The following is a 20,300-nucleotide window of genomic DNA, read 5'->3' on the forward strand; positions in this document are numbered from 1 at the left end:
ATGTGAGCCGGTAGCAGCTTTAACCTTCAAATAATTGCCAAAATTACATAAAGTGGAGGGAATAAGAGGATTATTCTTACCTGGTTGGGTCCTGTCACACACAGCGTTCCCTGCTCACCAAGTGAAAGACTTTTGTGGTCAGACCAGTTGACTCCCTCCCTTTTCTCTTCCAGGTCCAGGTTAAAACTAAAAACAAACAACAGAGGAATTTCTCCAGTCACACAAGCTGTAAACATCATGCTGCAGGCCACAAACACAAAAAGACATTATGCAAAACTTCAAATCTAATTTAATGCTGGATATTAAATAGGGACTGTTTTTTTCATATTTGAATATTTTCATTTGTATGCTGTATATGTTCTATACTGTACACATTATTATCTTTTATGTTAATTACACCGCCGTCTTTGTCAAGAGAAATTTCCTCTAGTCGTTTGCTCTGAGGGCAACCCTCCCTCTTCCACATGCACACTTTATTTCACAGTGAGTCTAATTACAGAGGATTGTTTTGGGTTTTATAAGGGCAAGTAGCAATATTATTCTATTAATATTACCACAAACAATAACCATAAAGTGGTTTATTTTCAATTGTAGAGAAGGTTCTTATTACATGTCCTGTCTAATTCTGTGTACACCCTCCTCAGGCCAAGTGGGAGTGGGAGCAGTAAGTCAGAGAAGGAAGGAGTTGGCCATTTCAATTTGGCGAGAAAAAGCATTTAGGCAGCACAATCATTTTCTCAGTACTGCCTAATGTGAACGTGAAATTGTTTTTTAAAGGTACATTTTGGTCACTTGGAACATTGCATTCCATTGCAACATCAGCGCCCAGCAGCAAAGCTACGCCTCCACCATTTTGGACTGAAAGCGACTATCGGATGCCAGCAAAACGTCCACCTAAAGGTGCCGTACAAAAGTAAAACTAAATAATTTCTATTCTATTGTCATACTCTGCCGAAATAAAAATAAATAAATAAAAGTTTTCAGTCCAAAATGGCAGCAGTGGAGTTTTGTCTCTTTGCTTCTATACTCTTTGACGATGAGGTAACTGTTCGTTATAAACAACAATGGCGGCTCCTGAAGCGATTCACATTGATGCTGCAATAGCATCAGTTATATCAGAATTGGAGAGTATTTCTTCATCAGAAGAGCACAGAACGGCACTGAAGGCTTTTCTTGATGGAAAACACATTTTCGCTCTTCTCCCGACTGGCTTCTGCCAAGTATTTTTTTGAAAGTGCCTGCCCTTTTCCAAACAGTTTCCAATGACAGTTTCTCAGATGGTTCTGGGTAACAAACTATCTGGCGGGTCAGGTTAACTGACCCTGGGACAGCTATGCACTGGGTTGGTAGTTAGTGTAGTCAGAGTATAGTTAGTTAAGACTTAAAATCTACTGGTATGCACAAGATGTTCGGACAGTTTCAAAGGCCCTCTTCTCCCTGTTGACTAAAAGTGTTTTTTGCTTTTATTCTTTTCTTTTGAGTGAGAGATGACTCTTACCGTTCATCCTGTAGTGCGGACCTTTGCCCCATGGCTCGGTGTTGGAGAGCTGGACTCTGTTTAGCTGAACTGGCTCCAGATGGAGGGCCCTTGTATTCTAAAATACATATTGATATTACAGCGATCAGTGTAAAAATGCCAACATATAGAATCCTTCTGCAACATGTTTCATATTCATTTTAAACGATAAAAGTTCATAATTTAATTCTCTTTAACAACCTGAAGACAATTTAGCCTGAAACAATTATAAGCATCATCATCAGACTTAGATATCTCACTAAAGGCACTGGCATTACAGTGATATATAGATGCAATTTGTTTTATTTTCATTCATTCAATCCTTTCAGAGGAAGCACTTTTTCAAATTTGTAATACCTCAACTAAGAACTAAATTTGTAATACTGACACTAAAACATTTATATCTTCTTATTATGTGTGTTTGATTACTTTGAGCACTTGGCTGCAGAACTAATTTCTCCCTTGCAGACAATAAAGTCAAAACATTGAATTGAACCGAATTGATCACAAGACCAACATAACTGCAGATGTGGGCACACAGAGAGACTCACCGTCCTCGGGAACCACAGTGAGGGTGACAACGTTGCCGGCATCCTTGATAAGCTGAACAATGTCATTGTGAGAGAGCTCAATGATGGAGCGCCCGTTGACCGCTGAGATACGATCTCCGACGTGCAGCAGGCCGCAGCGGTCGGTGGGGCTGCCTTCAATGATCCGGCCAATTTTGTGTGGAATGACTGAAATGGTAGATATGAAGGGAAATGAGACATTGAGACCCAGATAGAGTGGCCATTGTGAAAACATGGAATATATTGAGAAAGTCAACATAATGGTGGACTCCGTAGTTAAAGCAAAACTGCGTTGTTCTGGTTTAACTAAAATCACAGACTGGGAGTATGTTTCAGCTCAAAAAGACAAACACATCACTGTTTCCTCTATGCGTCTTTAAAGTGGGTTATACCATTAAATACACAGCATCTAACAGGAACCCTGGTGAGTCTCCTTCTTCAGTGATGCTGAACAGTGTTCAAATTCATTTATACCAAACTGCTATAAACTATAATGTATTATATCGCGCCATGACACCAGAAAAGTCTTTCTCCCATTGTCTTTGATGTGCATATATTGCTGGATTTTCTTAATGGTGTCATACAAAATTAGAAAAACTAAGGAATTCATTGGCACAAACCATGTCATGTTAGCTTGGGGTTAAATAACGTTCCAAAGTTAGGCTAAATTTTGGTGAGGAAAAACTGGCATGGCCATTTTCAAAGGGGTCCCTTGACCTCTGACCTCAAGATATGTGAATGAAAATGGGTTCTATGCGTACCCACAAGTCTCCTCTTTACAGACATGCCCACTTTATGATAATCACATTCAGCTTTGGGCAAAACAAAATAAGCAGTTTTTTGAATGCAGTATAAATGTGTTATTTTTGCCTATTCTAAAAATTATGTGTTATGTGACTATTTCTGCAAACTGGGGTCGCTAAACAGTCTTGGAATTACATAAATTGGGTATCACAGGAAGGCTGAGACTCGTGTGGATTCAATGAGCCCAATTGTATTCATGTGTGATGATGTTTGTCCCCAAAGTAGCCATTTCATTGTAGAGACCATTTTTTGACCTCACTATATAAAATAAACTGTGATGACCTCGAGGATAATCACAGCCTCATGAAACTTTACAACCAAAATTTAGAGACCTAGGCCATTCAGACGATGTATGGCTGGTATATTGACAATAAGGGGGTTTCTGAGCAGTTTCTATAACAGAAGTGCTCGCCATCCAATTGCCGAAAAATGCAATTCTTGCAGAAATCTCCAAATGTCAAAAGTTGTTGATACCAAATCACAGCATGACTTTTTCTACGGTGTTCCTCAAGGTCTTGGTGTCTTAATGTGGTATTTTGGAGGGATTACTGATTATTGTTATCGATTCCCAAGTGGTAAAAAAATGGTTAAGTTCAGCACCAAATCAGTGTAACAAATGGTATCAACCCAAAAATTGCTGCAACAACTTATGAGACATAAAAGAGCATGGGATTGACCATCATATACTTTTATATATATAATGTTCTAAACCCTTACACACTTTTACCATTCATTTTAATTAATTAATTCATGTTTATTTCTGATTTATGACTAGAACAACTTGACACACAGAGCTGCATCTCAAATTAATCTCCAGGTTCCCATCTTTCAGATGATGTACACCACTTCTATGTGACATCTACTGTTGACCTGCTATCTGCCCCTAAAGATCCCCTGTACCACCCTAAAAAAAGACAAAAACAGGTCTAAGTGGGTCTCTTAGGGTTACAAAATGTTGTATAAGTATAAATTTCTAAAAATATATTATGCTAAGCTTAGATATGGAAAATCTTAAAATAATGATGCAGGATTTGAGAGATTACACTCTCTCACCTCCGTACGGCGGTTTACTCTTAGAGGTGAGGATAACGAAGCCAAATCCCTCTGAGTCTTTGCGGTGGAGCGTGATGTCAAAAGACTCGTGGTCCAGAGCGCTGGGCATCGGTAGGCGAGGTAGCTTGGGAGAACCGTTCACCAGCACTGGAGTCATTTCCAGAGCCTCATCCTCTGTCACATCTGAATAAAAAGGATACAGATGATAATGTTATTTGTGTTTTGGCGCAACTCGTTTGTATTTGTGTGTGTGGGTGTGTGCATTCCTGAGGGTTTTTACAGAGCGGTCTGGAGTTTACTGTGTGTGCACGTATGAAATATGCAAATAAAAGTGGTGTCTTGTAACTGAATAGTACAAACACAGTGCTGCAGTATGATCTACAGATTGTGGCTGTTGAAAGTGGTTGCCAATGGCTACCGTTACCGACTATGTTGGCGGAGAGATAACTACTCAAACATTCAGTGCGAGGCCTCTATTCCCTGAATCCATAACTGAAGCTGTGATCACTTGATGATAAAACAAAAAGCATGTCCAGTGCTCAAAGAGATGATTTTCCACTGAATAACTGAGTTCTTGTGAGCTGTACTCTTTTCTTTGGTCAGCTACACCGGCTGTCTGCTTAAGCTAACTACTGAGTTCATCATCTATTTACACACATCTATTTTTAACCATCAAACAGCTGTTGTTTCTGTCGAAATACAAAATGCAAAAACAAGATTTTTCCCAGGAAAGCCCTGTGAGACATTGGGTGTTTATATCAACAATGTTTTCATGATCTGGATAATTTGATCAAAAACAACAGCAAAACACAGCTTTTATATATTTATCTAAAAGTGTCAGATTATTACTTAAAGGGGACATATCATGCTCATTTTCCAGTTCATACTTGTATTTTGGGTTTCTACTAGAATATTTTTACATGCTTTAATGTTCAAAAAACACATTATTTTTCTCATACTGTCTATCTGAATATTCCTGTATTCACCCTCTGTCTGAAACGCTCCGTTTTAGCACCTGTCTCTTTAAGACCCCCTCCTGAAAAAGCCCAGTCTGCTCTGATTGGCTTGTGAGAAAAATATGGTACACCTTTGCAAAGGGTCATGTCTAGATGGTAACCTACAATTTGAGAAACTCTCGTGAGATGGTTAAGGTTAGGCATTTACCTCCAATGGTTAAAGGCAGGGTTGGTAAAGATTTTAGAAAATGTTTTTGTTATTTAGTTGAAACTCTCATTACATCCCGACAGCAATCAATAAATCAAATATTCTGATTTGATTGGACAGGCTACTTGCCTGTCTACCTGCGTGCACTCTGCCCTTGCACTCATTGTGCATCACGACTCTTCTTCAAGTTGCTAGCTTGACAGCTGTGAGTACTAAAATTTGGCCATGTTCCCTGTTTACGTTCATTATTTATGTTCGTAATGATAACTGTGGGGGAGTGGCTTTGGAGGGAGGCATGAGGCGACGGACTGTCAGTGTTGCTGACTTGGTGAGTCTTTCGCTTGATTTGGGGACTTTTGGAGCTAGTCGGCAGCCAGTGCTGCTAGCTAATTTCATTAGAAAAGAGTTGGCAACACTGGGCTAATTTTTTTGGCTGGATCATTTTTAAAAATCTAGTGTACTCTATCTAGTTTCTCAAGATCGCCCACCTTGCCTTTAAGGCTAGGCATTGACCTTGAATGGTTAAGCTTAGGATAGGTCGTCGGGCAGCGAGTTTCGCAAAAGTTTTTGCAAGTTTCCTCAATTTGTGGGTTACCTTCTAGACACGACCTTTGCAAAGGTAGTTCTCAAGCTGTAGGTGATATATTCTAATGAACCTGAATGTGACATAGGAAGGGGATCCAAATCTGAATGGCTTGATGAATCACATGTTTCCTGATCTAGACGGCCCACAAAAAACTGACTGGGTTGTCTTATTTCACAGTTAGTGGGTTGGTAGACACTCCAGATACCCAAATGTATGAGCACAATGCACTGAAAAAGTGAGTTTTTCATGATATGGCCTCTTTGAATTTATGCAAATAAAACATTTAAATTGTGTCAGGTGTTGCTCTGCTTGCTCACCTCTGTAGATGACCTTCCTGCGTATAGTCAACATAACCTGACCATTACGGGCAGCGTTGGTCATCAGATCCAGCACCTGCTTGTGCGAACGACCTTTAACCATCACGCCATCAATACCAATGAGCTCATCTCCCGCTCTCAGACGACCGTCCTTCTCTGCAGCTCCGTTGGGCACGATGGCCCCGATGTACACCTGGGGAAAAACATTCTGATAGGGGGTTAGTAGCTATAATGGAGAACTGGCCTTTGAGGAAATACTGTAGATCATTTAATAATTATTAAGGCATATAAAAAGAGTTTCAGATCAACGACTAGTATAATCTTATATAGAGATTAAAATACTGTAAGTGTTCTATATACTTACTGGCTGTTGCGGACCTTCTCCTCCCAGAACACGGAAGCCAAAGCCTGTTTCAATGTCTCTCTTTAGGAAAACATCTATGTCTTTGGTGTGGGGCTCTGTGGATGATGAGTAATAGTGAGTGAGGGATCATGGTTTCAAGTTGAACTGGACATACGGTTAAAAAAATGACTTCTAAGCAGGGCTGTAACGGTATACCGGTATCAAGGTATACTGTGGTATGAAAGTTGACGGTTATCATGCCATGTACATTTGCTTATCTACGGTATTGAAAAAACGGACATAAATGAGTGTGTGTGTGAGTTAAAGATACAGACAGGAGGATGTGCTGTTGCACACTTCCAGTATATGTTAATAGTTAATAATCATAGGACATTATTTAAAAAGCTCACAGCTGATGTTGTTTTTCATTTAGTAGTTAATGCAACATGCTAAAGCTGCTAACATGTTTGAGTTATATAACATTTTATAGTTACATGCTATTCATATTTAGTCAGGTTATAATTCTGTTTATCATTATTCTGTTCTCATTCCTTTTAGGGTCACTGTAACTGATAATAATAATAATAATAATAATAATAATAATATATTGTATAACCGTGATACCGTGCAACCGTGATTTTTTCGGAGACGGTTATTGTACCGTAAAAACCTTTATACCGTTACATCCTCACTACTTCTGAGAACAACTGATGGTGTGTTGGTGGTCTGGACTTACGTCTGCTGTCCAGCAGGGCTTTGGACTTCAGGTACAGCTCTGTGGCGTCTCGTTTTGGGGAGTCGGCGGAGCGCAGGGTGCTCGTATTGGAGTGGTAAGGCAGGGCCTGGGGTACCGAGTCCATGATACCGTCCAAAGTCTCTGTGCTGGCCGTCATTTCCTGTCTCTGAAAAGAAACACATGTACCATCAGCACACCATATTGCTTCCTTAGTTTTGAACATTTTAGATTTTCATTAGATCACATGTCCTTTGGTATTCACCTATGAAGGACATCACACATTTTATTTATAGTCTCTACAGCTCATTATCCCAGACCGGAGTGGCTGAGCATCTGATGGTGATAGATTACCAAAGGTCACTTCATTGGCTCTTTTTTTCTTTAACTGTATCACTTTACCTCCCTCCAATTTTTGGGAGGCTAAGCAATGAGATTTTAATGTAATTTAAAATCCACGGGAGAAACTAAAGATTTCCCCGTGGCTGTGGCGGGTCCATTCAGGCAGAAAGGGCAACTTCTTTATCTAAAACTGTTGTATTAATAATACCACCATATCTAAAGAGGCTCATCCATGCTTCATTACCATTGCAATCCCCTGACAATAGCCCTAAGAATACGAATACTGAAAGGAAGTAATTAAGACCGTTTCTCAGCGCAAACAAAAGGAGGCGCCCAGAAACATAATCAATATTCAAATTTATTGCTATCATTTAATTCGATGCAACGGAGGCTTACTGGTTAAGCTGAAGGACAAAACGCTTTGCAATTAAATTGAGGGATAAGTCCCCAAGGGGGAAACAATTGTGAGGAAATAGGGAAAAGATATGCTTTTACTCACAGGCTTTAGACTCTTCACGGGGGACGTTTGACCTATGGAGAGACACAGATAGGCAACAGGAATATGGTGAGAAATGCAGATGTGATTTGGAACAATCACTGAGTTGCCGTCCACCAGATGGCACTGCCTCTCTGGCTGAGAAAACAGCAGCAGCAGTGAGTGAACATGAAAACAAACCAGTGAGCTGCTCTAAACTCAAGAGGTGTACTCACTAAAGAACGCTCCATTAGGGAATATGCATCCATGTGCGATTAAAGATACATAGGGAATATAAAGGTACTACATGTGCCGGAGTGATGACTACATAGTGGAAGCCCCACTGCAGGGTTAAAGAAGCGGGTGAGAGCATTAGAGACTCATGCATATAATTCGATGACCGATAATTCTCTTCCCTCTCTCGCTGTTCGCCGTACAGTACACCCACACGTTCCATCTCAAGCGCTCAGATTGTTCCCTACAGATCCTCTCATACAGCCCCCCTTCCTCCCCTCCGCTCCCATTCAACCCCCCGCATTAACTGGATTAACAAACACTCCTCTGGAGCTTGCAGCCCTGTGGGGCCGGACCAACACTTGGCTTGATGAGGGGTTAATGGAGCCTGATGTGAAAAAAGGGAGAGAGACGCAGCGGCGTTTTTCCGCCTCACTGCGGAATTCCCAATCCAACATCAGAACCATCAAAGACGTATAAAAAGACGACACCTGAAACACACCCACTCTTTTCCTTCCATCCTCCATCTGAGCTCTGCTCTTCTTCTGCTCAGTGATGCCCACCACTCTCACACACACTCACAGGCATCCTCTTCCAAGCTAAAGGCCATTGTCTAATGAGGGTTAAAGCTGGCATTAGCTCTTCAGTTGGGCAGCGCTGGGTGAGGCGGAGCTCGCTTTGAGTCAGGGGTCATGCAGTGCATCGGTGGAGTAGGACATGGTGGTGGTGGCACAGCAGTGAGTGGGTGTTTGGGAGAGGAGAGAGAGGAGGGTTGGGGGCACGGCTACGGGGAGGAGGCCCCTGGGGACATTCCCTCTATAGACATTTAGCCATGGCTCTTTAAGGGGCCATGGATATAGAGGCATGCAGAAGTCCCCTACGCTCCGCCGATGATCAAAGCCAATCCGGGGTTCATCGATTTACGCAGTGAATCCCCGGGGCGGCTGGAGATGATGTAGGAGACATTTGAAGGGTGCCTACCCTCCTCTTTCCTCTCTCCTTTGGAATCAAGCGCAGCCCCGCGCTTATGTAATTCCCAGCTCTAAGACTTGTAACAGACTGCATTACGCCTCGATGGGAGTCGTCATAAACAGAGTGGAGAGACACACAGGAGGAATGCTCAAGAAATGCTAGAGATGTGCAGTTTATAAACGCGAAGAAACTGCAACAATAGGGCTCGGTCGGATCGAGTCTGGTCATTGAGCAGCTACGGAGGTGCAGGTGGATCCATTCAGCTACAGTAAGAAAAGGCAGCAGTCTCTATTGTGGTGACCTTATACACACCACAGACACAGTGGCATCACCCAGGCTTTAACAGAACAACAGTGTGTGGTCAAGTCAATGCCCCCCCGCCCAAACCAGCCACAACACCACCTCACCTCCCGTCAGTATCAGCACGCTGACCTCACCTCCCAGGGGCACTGTTGAAGTTGTATTGACAGCAATAGCAAATTACAGTCACACATGAGAAGGCAATAAAGCATGAGAATGAAGGATGGATGCACAGCTCTACTCAACTCGACTCGCTCTTTTTTTTGGTTTTCCATTAGCAAAAGTGGTGGATAGTACCTGGTACATTTTCTTTTGTACCATCGAAGGCGAGGTTCCAAGAATGGACTGTATATGAGAAGTGGACGTAGTCACCATGACGTCACCCATTGTGGACTGCCGTTTTGAAGCCTCCAGTTTGGCATTTTGGCCATCGCCATCTTTGTTTTTAGCCGTCGCCATCTTGTTTTTTTGCAACCAGACGTGACACGAGAAGGTGGAGCTAAGTACAACCGAACGCTGAATAAGACATTTTTAGGCAACCAAAATGTTACAATTAACTTTCATGAACTGAAAACACACTGTGAAAGGGTTAAAGTTCTAAGACGAAAACACAGACAGTTACTACCAGACCGGAGAACGCCGTGGTAGCGACCTGTCAATCACAAGGTAGCCACGCCCTAAAGCATCCCCTGCTTTATGGTCTATTTGACTCTAAATGGGACCATAATTTACTAAATGAACATCATGCTGTATTGAAGAAGACTTGAAACTAGTGATTGAGACCATAAACTCATGTTTACAATGTTTACTGAGGTAATAAATCAAGTGAGAAGTAGGGCCATTTTCTCATAGACTTCTATACAATCAGACTTCTTTTTAGCAACCAGAGGAGTCGCCCCCTGCTGGCTCTTAGAAAGAACGCAAGTTTAAGGCACTTCTGCATTGGCTTCACTTTTCAGATCCGGAGTAACCCACTGGTTCCAAGTAGGTTCCAAGCGAGCTGAGACAGTGGAGTTAAAACAGTGCATAACACTGATTGGTCAGAGAGAATTGTCACTACAATCGTCACTTGCACAACATTTTAAATAGCCAAGTTACCTTCAATACCAACCGCAATTTTTTTATTCACTCGACCCAGAGTTAAAAAAATGGCACCTTGCAAAACTATTCCATACACTATGCACACTACAACGTACACTACACTGTACAATTAACAAAGTGCAGACGTTCCTCTGTTTGGTTGCCGATTAAAGTATTCAGAGGATGTCGTGTTGAAGATGATGTCACAGCAGTTTCATGCGGCATCGCTATGGTGATCAATTGAGAATGCCGCCTACATTGGGTACTATCGATCCCCCTGGAAGAGCGCAGGGCTTTTAAGTAAATGTTCATAGTGGCCAAACGGTGGAATTACATCTTCTGTGTCCGTCACGTGATGCCATTGGGCCCAAAAAGACTTTTTCCCATAGACTTACATTGGGAAAGACACATCTGGATAATTTATTTTTGAAGTAAATCAACTTCCCAGTATGAACACTTGAATAGCCCTTATTTAAATCATTAGGTCCTAAAAGTTGTAAAATGCACTGATAGCCGATCCAGAGTTATTTTCCTTCCTCCGTTCATGTGAATGAGCCCGAGACCCGAGGCTGGACTGAGGGCTGGGAGGCGGGGTTAAAGGAAACGCTACTGCGCCTGCTCTATGGGCCCAATGGATGCAGAAGACCACCGGAAGATCTGGATAATTTTATACTTGAAAGTCAAGCTTTTTTTGGTTCATGTGCCACTGAGCAACTTTCATAGGAATGAACGGGGCCCTGCCTCCGATGCTGTATCCAGTTCTCTTTATACATCCATGGGTACTATCCGTAGAGGAAAACGAAATTGAGAAAAGGACCTTGTACCAAAAGTGAGTTGAGTCGAGCCGAACCATGCAGTGGAAAGGAGGCATAAGATACACAGGCAGAGAGAGAAACAACAACATGGACATACAGCCATTCAGTCTGCCAGATAAATAGACAGATATATAGACAGACAGATGACGACAGACAAAGACAGAGATGTACTGTTCTCTCACCTCCTCGCAGCACTAGCACGTTGACCTCGCTGCCCACTGGTAAGTCTTTGAGAATGTCCACCACTTGGGCGTGGCTCAGAGTTTGGACATTTTGCCTGTTGATCTCCTTAATGACATCTCCTTTCTGCAGCCCGCGGCACCACTGGGCGTCCAGGATCATCTTCACCTTCTGGCCCAGCGGGCAGTCGGCGATGGCGAACCCGAACCCTCCGGGCCCCTTGACCAGCGGCACGCTCACCAGCTCCGGCTGCAGCATCCCTGCCGCCAGCTCTCCCCGCTCCCCGTGCCTCCCGTTGGGCAAGGCCGCCACAACGGGCCGCCCGCTGGCGTCCGTGGTCACGTAGTGGAGCTCCTGAGAGGAGCCATGGAGGACGTCGCCTTTCACGAGCAGCGGCTGCCCATTGATGAGGGGCACGGCCGTCACCACCTCTCCGCCGTGCAGGGCCTGCTGGGTCTGGGTGGCCGGCGGGGGAGGAGGAGGTGGAAGGGGGTCATCGCTGTCTAGATCCACATCTGGAGGAAGCGGGTAGCCACGGCAAAGGACCATGTCCACATACTGGTTGATGGGGATGGATTGGAACATCTGCACCACCTCTGGATGGGTCTTCCCCAGCACAGACATCCCGTTAATCTCAACAATCACATCACCTAAAAACAGAGGGAGAAAAGAAAGAAAGTGACGGGGGAGTTTCTATTCTGGAATTTAATCCAGACATCACGTCTCTACATGTCTCCGGAAAGCACTTATTCCTTCTTTTGTCAGATGGATCTTTCTTCTAAAATGTCCCTTTCCTCTTCACTGCTCTCTCATATTTTCATTTTGACAGCTCGCTGTACCTCTTCCCTCTCCTTTTATCTTCAGTCTACCATTCATTCCCACTTTATTCCTGTCCCTCCTTCACACGCCCCATTGTTGAACAGACCCGAACAGCACTCTCTGCCACAACTACACGGAGGGAAGACGGGTGTAGATTTCCGTCACATCGTACCATTGTAACCATCACACATACACACACACACACACAGAGCTCACAGCTGTTGATTTATGTAGGCCGCCGCAAGGCAATGGCAAGATCAGAAACTAAACAACAAAGACGTCACATGGCTTCACACCCACCATAATCAGACTAAAAAACTACATCCTTGACAGTGCTAGTTGTTGTTATTGCCTTGTTGAACTCACGGGACGGTGTTAGCTTAAGTGAACACTCCGAAATGAATACCTCCAGGTGCATCATAGTAGCACAGCTCGTTGCAAAAATATTATCTTGTAATATTGCAGAAATTGTAAGCTACAAACTCACAGATCTTCCAGCCAGCTAAATGAGATTTAAAGGGACCGCGTGTAGGATTTGCTGTCATCTAGTGGTGTGGTTGCAGATTGCAACCAACTGAGTACCCCTCTGCTCCTTTCCAAGACTGTGGTAACCTCACTCAGAGGCCATCCTTACCATAATAACACTACTTGAGGAGCAACGGAAGTCAGGCGGCGGCTGGCAGTACCACGGTTTTGCGCTCTGTGGCTCACGTTACTGCAGTTTCACAAGAGTGTTGAAGAACTACGGTGGTTTTCAGGTAACGTAAAACGTGAAAGGTTCTCTCTAGAGCCAGTGTTTGGTTTGGTTATTTGTTTGTTTGGTTACACATGAAGGGCTCATTCTGAGCTAACGAAACAACGTATTCTCATACAACGTTTCGTATGATAGCTACGAGTTATTCCTCATTTTTCGTGCGTTTTCCTACGAATGTCCAGCATCAATTTCCGCTACAGTCTTTTCAAAATAAACTTCCATTTTCACAGGAAACAATTTAGTTGGGATTAGGCAACAAAACTACTTAGCTAGGGTTAGGAAAAGATCGTGGTTAAGTTATGGAAAACTGGAAGAGGTTTCGCTGCTCCGAAAGTGGCGGAACTTAAGTACGGAAGTTCCGTGACAAAAACTACTTAGTTACGTTTTACATATGAATTGATTTCATGGGATACGACTTAGAGTGCATTTACTTTTTGTAGGTGAAGCTAAGAACGGTGTATGAGAATGGCCTGAACGCAAACACAACGATTCTTAGTTTCAGGTGATTATACACTAATGAAAACATTGTTATGAATATTATATTCTATTTCTGCTAATGGATTCCCGAAATGTTACACACTGTCCCTTTAAGTGTTTATTTGAACAGGAATAGCCTTTTTGTAGTGTGTGTACATCTGCAGAGGTTTTTGCTCACCGGACGCCATCTTGTTGTCGTGGGCAGCAGGACCGTCGCTGAGCACGTTTTTCACCTGCAGAAACTCATCTGTGCGGTCGCCTCCGATGATGGTGAATCCAAATCCCTGGGAGCTCTTCTTCAGTGCTGTGTGATACATCTCACCCTTCAGTTCACTGGGGTCTGAAGTGAAGCCGAACCCACCTCCTTTACCTGCAAACAAAGTGAACATTAGGGTCTGAAATCACCAGAGGCCCCACGATAAGATATTATCCCGAAACAATATTGTGATTTTTTGAGAGTATTGTGATGAGATATATTGCGATTTTTCAACTGCAAATTATGCAGTTTGTCAACATCTGTTTTATCTAATAAGATACAGTTTTCACTCTGTTCATCTCAGAGTTTTCATTCACATATCTTGAGATCAGAGATCAAGGGACCCCTTTGAAAAGGGCCATGCCAGTTTATCCCAAAATGTAGCGTAACTTTGGCGAATTATTTAGTGTTCTTCCCGACTAAGATTACATAGTTGGTACCAATGGATTCCTTAGGTTTTCTAATTCTAGCTTTAAAACTGAGCCCGCTACAACCTCTGAGTGACTGAATAGCTGCCGGGCCCGCCGGCGGGATTATTCGGCGAGATAGTTAAGAGGTTAATAGTTTATATAATAAAAAAAAATCGACATTTGACGTCCGTGTATCAATCAATATTGCCATGGAAAATATTGCGTTATAACTATGCTGTATCCATTTTTACCCCCACCTCTAGTGCACATGCAAGAGTGCGTGGAAAGGGAGGTGTACTACAGAGAGAAAGCCGGAGTGAATGACAAGCTTCATCAAAACACAAGTGAAATCTCCAAACAGAGCTCGACATCAAATGCAGCAACACTGATTAATAGATTCACATCCCGCTTGAATGAGAGCAAAATCCATCCATGTCTGCATTGAACGTCGATGACACACATTATGTGCCGACAGAGTAATTACTGATTTCTAATTAACAGGCATGATGTACACGCGTAAACTAGATAAACCCATCAACAGAGACCTTTTTGTGCACCCCTGTAGAGCAAACAGACAGATAATATGATATACAATGTGAGCATTAGATGCTAATTCACTTGTTAACTGTTCTGTGCTTCCACCTGTTACAGAAGTATAGAGCAGAACGGTGATATAACACCTCTGACAGAGTCCAATTTAGCACAGTGTCCTCTCTTATCCCCTTCCTGCTGCAGTCGGTGACTCAGAAAAAAAGAGGTTTGTCAGTGTGGACTTTATATAACTTGAGTAAGGAACAACTTAAGGTCAGTGGCAACATCAATATGGACCAGCGGCTTGGCTGTGGCATACGCTATACGCGAGATAACCACCTCTCAGGGTCACACTGAATTAAACTGAGCAGCGTCCCTATCTGGCATTACTGTGGTATCAGCACTTTAGATCATGGACACACCATTTTTTTTCTGATGGTCTCTGTGGCCTGGACTGCGTTATAGCATTGACTCAAAAACACTAAAGCCGAAGCCAGCTGGTGACAAATGATGCACATTCCAGCGACTGTGCTGTATTTTGAGAGAATGTGATGTGGCTGTGTATCTCTATAGCTTTAGAAGTGGTCCATCATTTTTTTAAATAAGGTACCAGTTTCTTTATATCTAAAGTTCATTGAACTACAGCTAAAGTAACCCTATACCTGAAAGACAAATACGCAATAAACAAACATACTTAATACTTGCTTTTTTTTATACTAAGTACAAATCATATGTTTGTCAGCAATAACAATACATTTATTTAATTATATAAACAAAAATGCCCAAGAATGTTCACTGTGTTTAAAGCAATGTGATAAAACATTAAATTAACCTTAATTTAATTAAAGGGTAACTTTGGTATTTTTTCAACCCTATTTTCTCATGTTTTTGTGTCTAACTGACTAATAGCGACAACAATTTCTGAAATTGGTCCAGTATTGAGGGAGAGCACTGTAGGCGGCAGCCGCTCACTGGCTGCAATAACGTGCCATTGGGGCAAGCTGGCACCGTCATTTACGTCCGCTAAAACTGTTTGTTTTTGCCTTGACAGACACTGATTGTTATTATAAATATCTGACAACATTATGGAAAGAGTCTCGCTCAAGGAGAAGTCTCGTTCTGAAATCTGGTGAGGTGACGTGTTGCCAGAAGACAGCAGAGGAATAGTGGAATACATCCATGGTGGAAACGTGAGTGCCAGTCGGGCAGAGTTTGTTGTGTTGGAGTACAGAAAGCTAAAAGATTTTCAACGTCATGGCTGAATATTTAGATGATTTCAACAATGTGGATGAGGTCTTTGAAATAGATTGCTGCCCGTATTTATTTGAGTCAGAGTAACTTCTCCTTGAGCGGGACTTGGACACAATAACAAACAGACCAGATCAAGTGAAAGGTAAGAAAACCATTTTATTTCTCTGTAGGGTCCTTTCCATAATGTTGTCAGACACTTATAATAACAATTTGAGCCTCTCAGTGGCAAAACTTTTTTTTAATTTTTTTTTATTGTGTTATAAAGTGATTACAAAACAAGCACTTTTAGTGGATGTAGCATTACACTGACGCTGATCACTTGCCCGCGCAGCTCTTCAAAAGCGTTATCCTTCAACAGTGGACCAATTTTGGAAATGATTGTCTCCATTAGTCACTTTGACACAGAAACATGGGAAAATATGTGCCAGGTTGAAAAATACAGAAGTTAACCTTTAAAATAACTTCTAGTAGATTTCTCCTCTAAAGAAACAACGGCTCAGCCCCAAAGCTGAATTTCACTGCCACCATGCCACCAAGTTAAAGATTTGGTTCAAATATTCACCAACAATAGTTTAAAGGACAAAGGTGGCATTATTCTAGGTTACTGTCACCAAATCCCATCAAATGACCAAAACCAACATTGCTTTAGTTTGTCTTCCCAAGCCCATTAATTCCTGAAGAAAAATAGTCTATTAAAGAGGCTAAAAAAGAGCTGCAGTTCATGTTCATGGTAATGAAGGAAAATGTCACCACGGTTAATGATGTGTTTTTGGACAAAAATGGAGGAATAAGCCAAATCAGGCTTATTAGTAGGATCAGTTCATTGTTGGTTTTGTTTTTTTAATGGCATTAGTTGACAATAAGATAATGATAATAAAATGGTGACTTTTGAGATGTGCAGCTAAAATTGGATTTGAGAAGACTGCATCAATGCATGTGTATGCCTCACCTGGAAACAACTGCTCTGTGTATATAAATCTAAAGCTGCATATCTTCTTCCAATTCTCCCCCTTTATCTCTCTCTGTTGCACATGGTGATTGGACGGTGACAATGTGCCATTTTTTTCCCATATCTAATTTAATTCAAGATCACAACAACAGCTACTTTGCTGGAAAGTAACAACTGCAACAACCTCTTATTTCCTTCAGTTTTAAAAACACTCTGTAACTTTCAGAGGCGTGTGTGAGGAATTTAAATGCCGGCACTCTCACACCATCAAATGGTTCAGCAGTCATAAATATCCAGCGCAGACATGAACGGCTGTGAGTGAGTGTAACTCATCACAGTCAGAGTGGACTCCAGATGTCCACACTGTCACATGGATCAAGCGATGCTCATTTACATAATCACATTCAAATTGCTTGATAAACTCAACATGGGATGTTTTTTCTTCTTCCCCGCCAGTGAGTGCTGAAATGATAAACCATTTGACTGCACGTGTGAAGAGACAGATAGAGGTGACGGAGGGAGAACTAAACAGAGGGAGGAAGTGAGCATTGCGTGTGCGAGCTTGTACTTGTGTGGGAGAGTCCAAGGAAGGTCTCTGCGCCAATGTTTGTGGGCAGACTTTGAAAGCCAGAGGCAGACAAAACCATCAGATCCACCGAATCAAACAGCCATGGCTTTTGATTTCTCATGTGTGACTCAATTGCGTTGTAAATCCTCAGCAACATTGTTCAGCATAATTGGGAAGACATCTTTCTTACTACATCAATGGAGCAACAGCGGCAGTCGTTTCCAAGAATACACCTTGAACATCAGAAATTAAAAAAACAACAACTGCTGTTGCAAGGCCGAGAGTTGACTAAACGAAAGTAACATGCAATGAAGACAACCTATCAGAACAAACCAACACATGTGGGCACAGAGTCTGGTATGTTGGCTATCTGGCAAACACCACAGTATAGTCTCCTTTGCAGGTTTAGCTGCAGCAACACATCATATAATCAACCAAAATTGCCAATATTCAATAATACAAAAGTGTTGAAAAGGGGCTTTTTGGAATAATGTCATGTAAAGTAAACCTGTTGTTGTGGAAATAAGAATGACAAAATAACAATGAATTATTTCACAACATTTCCATAGTAAATTGTAATTTCCCTGATATAAAACTCCCTTCCTTTCCATCTGTAAAAATCAGACTTCTAGCCCGAGGTGCAACCGTCGACTGTTTCATCATAGCAACCGTCTGACAGCTCACTAGGTTGTGTAATCGGTAATCAGGGGCGAGATGGCGGTTTCCTCGGTCTCCACACACCTGAGCAGAGAAATGTCTGATTATGCGTGGCCTCTCTGACGTGCTGTTCCACCAGCTGTTGCCACATGCACCGCTAAAAGCCGGCCTCCTCCCCTGCATTCCCTCTCGCACTCCCTGAAACCCTGCCAGGCAGTGCTACGAGCCTCTCCATCTCTACCACTGCAGCACTGTAATCTATTATACATCCATTGTAATGAAAACATACTTAATTCATAATGTTTACTGCAGGAGGAAAAAAATGGCTCGTCAACCTAAAGAACAAACCGTTACTGCAGGGCTGACAAAAAAAAATCAGTGTTAAATGAGCGAACCAAGGAAGAACAGGTTGGTTTTGACAATCTATTATTGTTTGAGGCTACATGAAGGTTGACGCGTTCAGCTGACCTTGCATGAAATGATGGCATTCCTACTGCTTTTCTATTCCCAGAAAACATATTTATCACAGCACACTGACTGAGGTGAAAGGGTTGGCCTCAGTACAGTGCATAAGCCAAAGTAATTAAACTACGACTACACTTCAGACAATTAGCTGATGCTCATGTCCAGAGTGATTTAAAGTGAGTGCAGAAATAGAATAAGCTCAGTTAATGTTACACGGCTCCAATAAAGCCCACACTACTCCTGTTGTTCTTGAATATCATACATAATAGTGAATTAAACACTATAGGTCAAAAATAATAGCACAATAAGGATAGAAAGATCATAAAAACAGCAGGAGCAAAGAGATTAATTCATCATTTTTCATTATCTCTACCAGGAGATTATGTATTCGGTCATGAGTATGCATCTCTGTCTCTTGTGGTTTGTATAAATTCATCACACATTACAGCAGGAGTCGTGGCAGACACACCTGGTGGAGATCTGCACTCTACTGAGTGCACTTTTCTAGTTTTAGATGACTTAATTTTTACTGGAATTTCCTGTGGTGGTGTTTTTACCGAGTCAGACAATGACGAGTGCGAAAGCCAGAAAGCTGGTGGAAGTAATTATAGTTACATGTACTTGCATGTCTTATAAGCCTGAGGGGGACGTCAAAACCCACGAAGCGGGATGCGACATCTCATGCTGTTTTTAAAGGTCACAGTCCCATGTGTTGGAGCAGCAATGAGGCAATTGCAGGTTTCCATGTGTGCAAAATTCTGCAGGTGCTTTACTCAACCCCTCTGCAGTTATGAAACGCTGGAAGTTGTTTTTTTTCTCTCTGCTAACCAATCTCTAGAAGAGGGGTACATGTTCTGCGGCACTGTTGTTACCTTGGGAAGGTGCTGCCGCGGCTTGTTGGATCGCGGCCGTCTCCTGGCTCAGCTTCTTCTTTGCCTCCAGGACCGGGTTCTCAAACTGGGTTTTCTGGTTGATGTGGCTGCAACATAAACAGGCTCAGATTTTAGAGACTTGCAAACACACACAATATATAAACACACACACACACCTCTGACTTTTTAAGCCTACTGCGCCACTTCTCTGCCATCAATTATGTATGCACCTCCCCTATAAAGGAACTGTGATTTTCTAATAGAGGGATGCTATAGTGGCGCCATTATAAATACATTCATAAACACAGCACACATACAGTGAAGGTTGCCTCTTTATGTGGGAGAACTACCATGGCTTTTAGCAATTTAATATTGTAGGAAATGAACCCCCCTGACTGCCAACAACATCCTGTTCCTCTACAACAAGGTAAACAGCCTGTTGTCCCCCTGGCATATAAAACACAGCCATTGTATCATAGCGAGTTCATTTCAAGCTAAAACACTGGCAGCTATGAGCTCCATCTATACGGCATTGACTCTCCTTGTCCAAACAGTGAGCGCTTCTCGTGTCACTTCTACCTGGGAGGGATCCTTCTGCAGCCTGAGCAATAAAACAACGTGAGCGTTCCCATTTTCTTTTCATTGCAACAGATTGCTACCTCTCCTTCCAGCCCCCCCCTCCATCTATTCTAGTTGAAAGTCTCCCTGTGCTGTTGCAATGGCTGTGTTTCACTGAATTCCTGCTGGGGTGGTGAGCACAAAAACACATTTTGCACTCAGACAAATACACAAACAATATGCATTCTGC

The 20,300-nt window shown here is 42.4% G+C and overlaps 1 protein-coding gene across 3 annotated transcripts in view; it reads right to left on the reverse strand.

The window, feature by feature from the left end:
* The window catches only part of magi3b (membrane associated guanylate kinase, WW and PDZ domain containing 3b), a 170,481-nt gene that overhangs the window by 9,971 nt on the left and 140,210 nt on the right, over positions 1 to 20,300 (reverse strand). For all 3 annotated transcript variants that reach the window (XM_074639883.1, XM_074639884.1, XM_074639885.1), the window contains exons 8-18: positions 19,493 to 19,599; positions 13,712 to 13,903; positions 11,486 to 12,133; positions 7,927 to 7,958; positions 7,089 to 7,254; positions 6,374 to 6,468; positions 6,010 to 6,217; positions 3,943 to 4,125; positions 2,068 to 2,253; positions 1,499 to 1,595; positions 81 to 186 (exon numbers count right to left, since the gene is read on the reverse strand). In XM_074639883.1, coding sequence (XP_074495984.1) covers positions 81 to 186; positions 1,499 to 1,595; positions 2,068 to 2,253; positions 3,943 to 4,125; positions 6,010 to 6,217; positions 6,374 to 6,468; positions 7,089 to 7,254; positions 7,927 to 7,958; positions 11,486 to 12,133; positions 13,712 to 13,903; positions 19,493 to 19,599 — 2,020 coding nt within the window. The remainder of the gene's footprint in view (positions 1 to 80; positions 187 to 1,498; positions 1,596 to 2,067; positions 2,254 to 3,942; positions 4,126 to 6,009; positions 6,218 to 6,373; positions 6,469 to 7,088; positions 7,255 to 7,926; positions 7,959 to 11,485; positions 12,134 to 13,711; positions 13,904 to 19,492; positions 19,600 to 20,300) is intronic.

This window comes from Sebastes fasciatus, chromosome 1, assembly GCF_043250625.1.
Source record: "Sebastes fasciatus isolate fSebFas1 chromosome 1, fSebFas1.pri, whole genome shotgun sequence".
Classification (NCBI taxonomy): Eukaryota; Metazoa; Chordata; class Actinopteri; order Perciformes; family Sebastidae; genus Sebastes; species Sebastes fasciatus.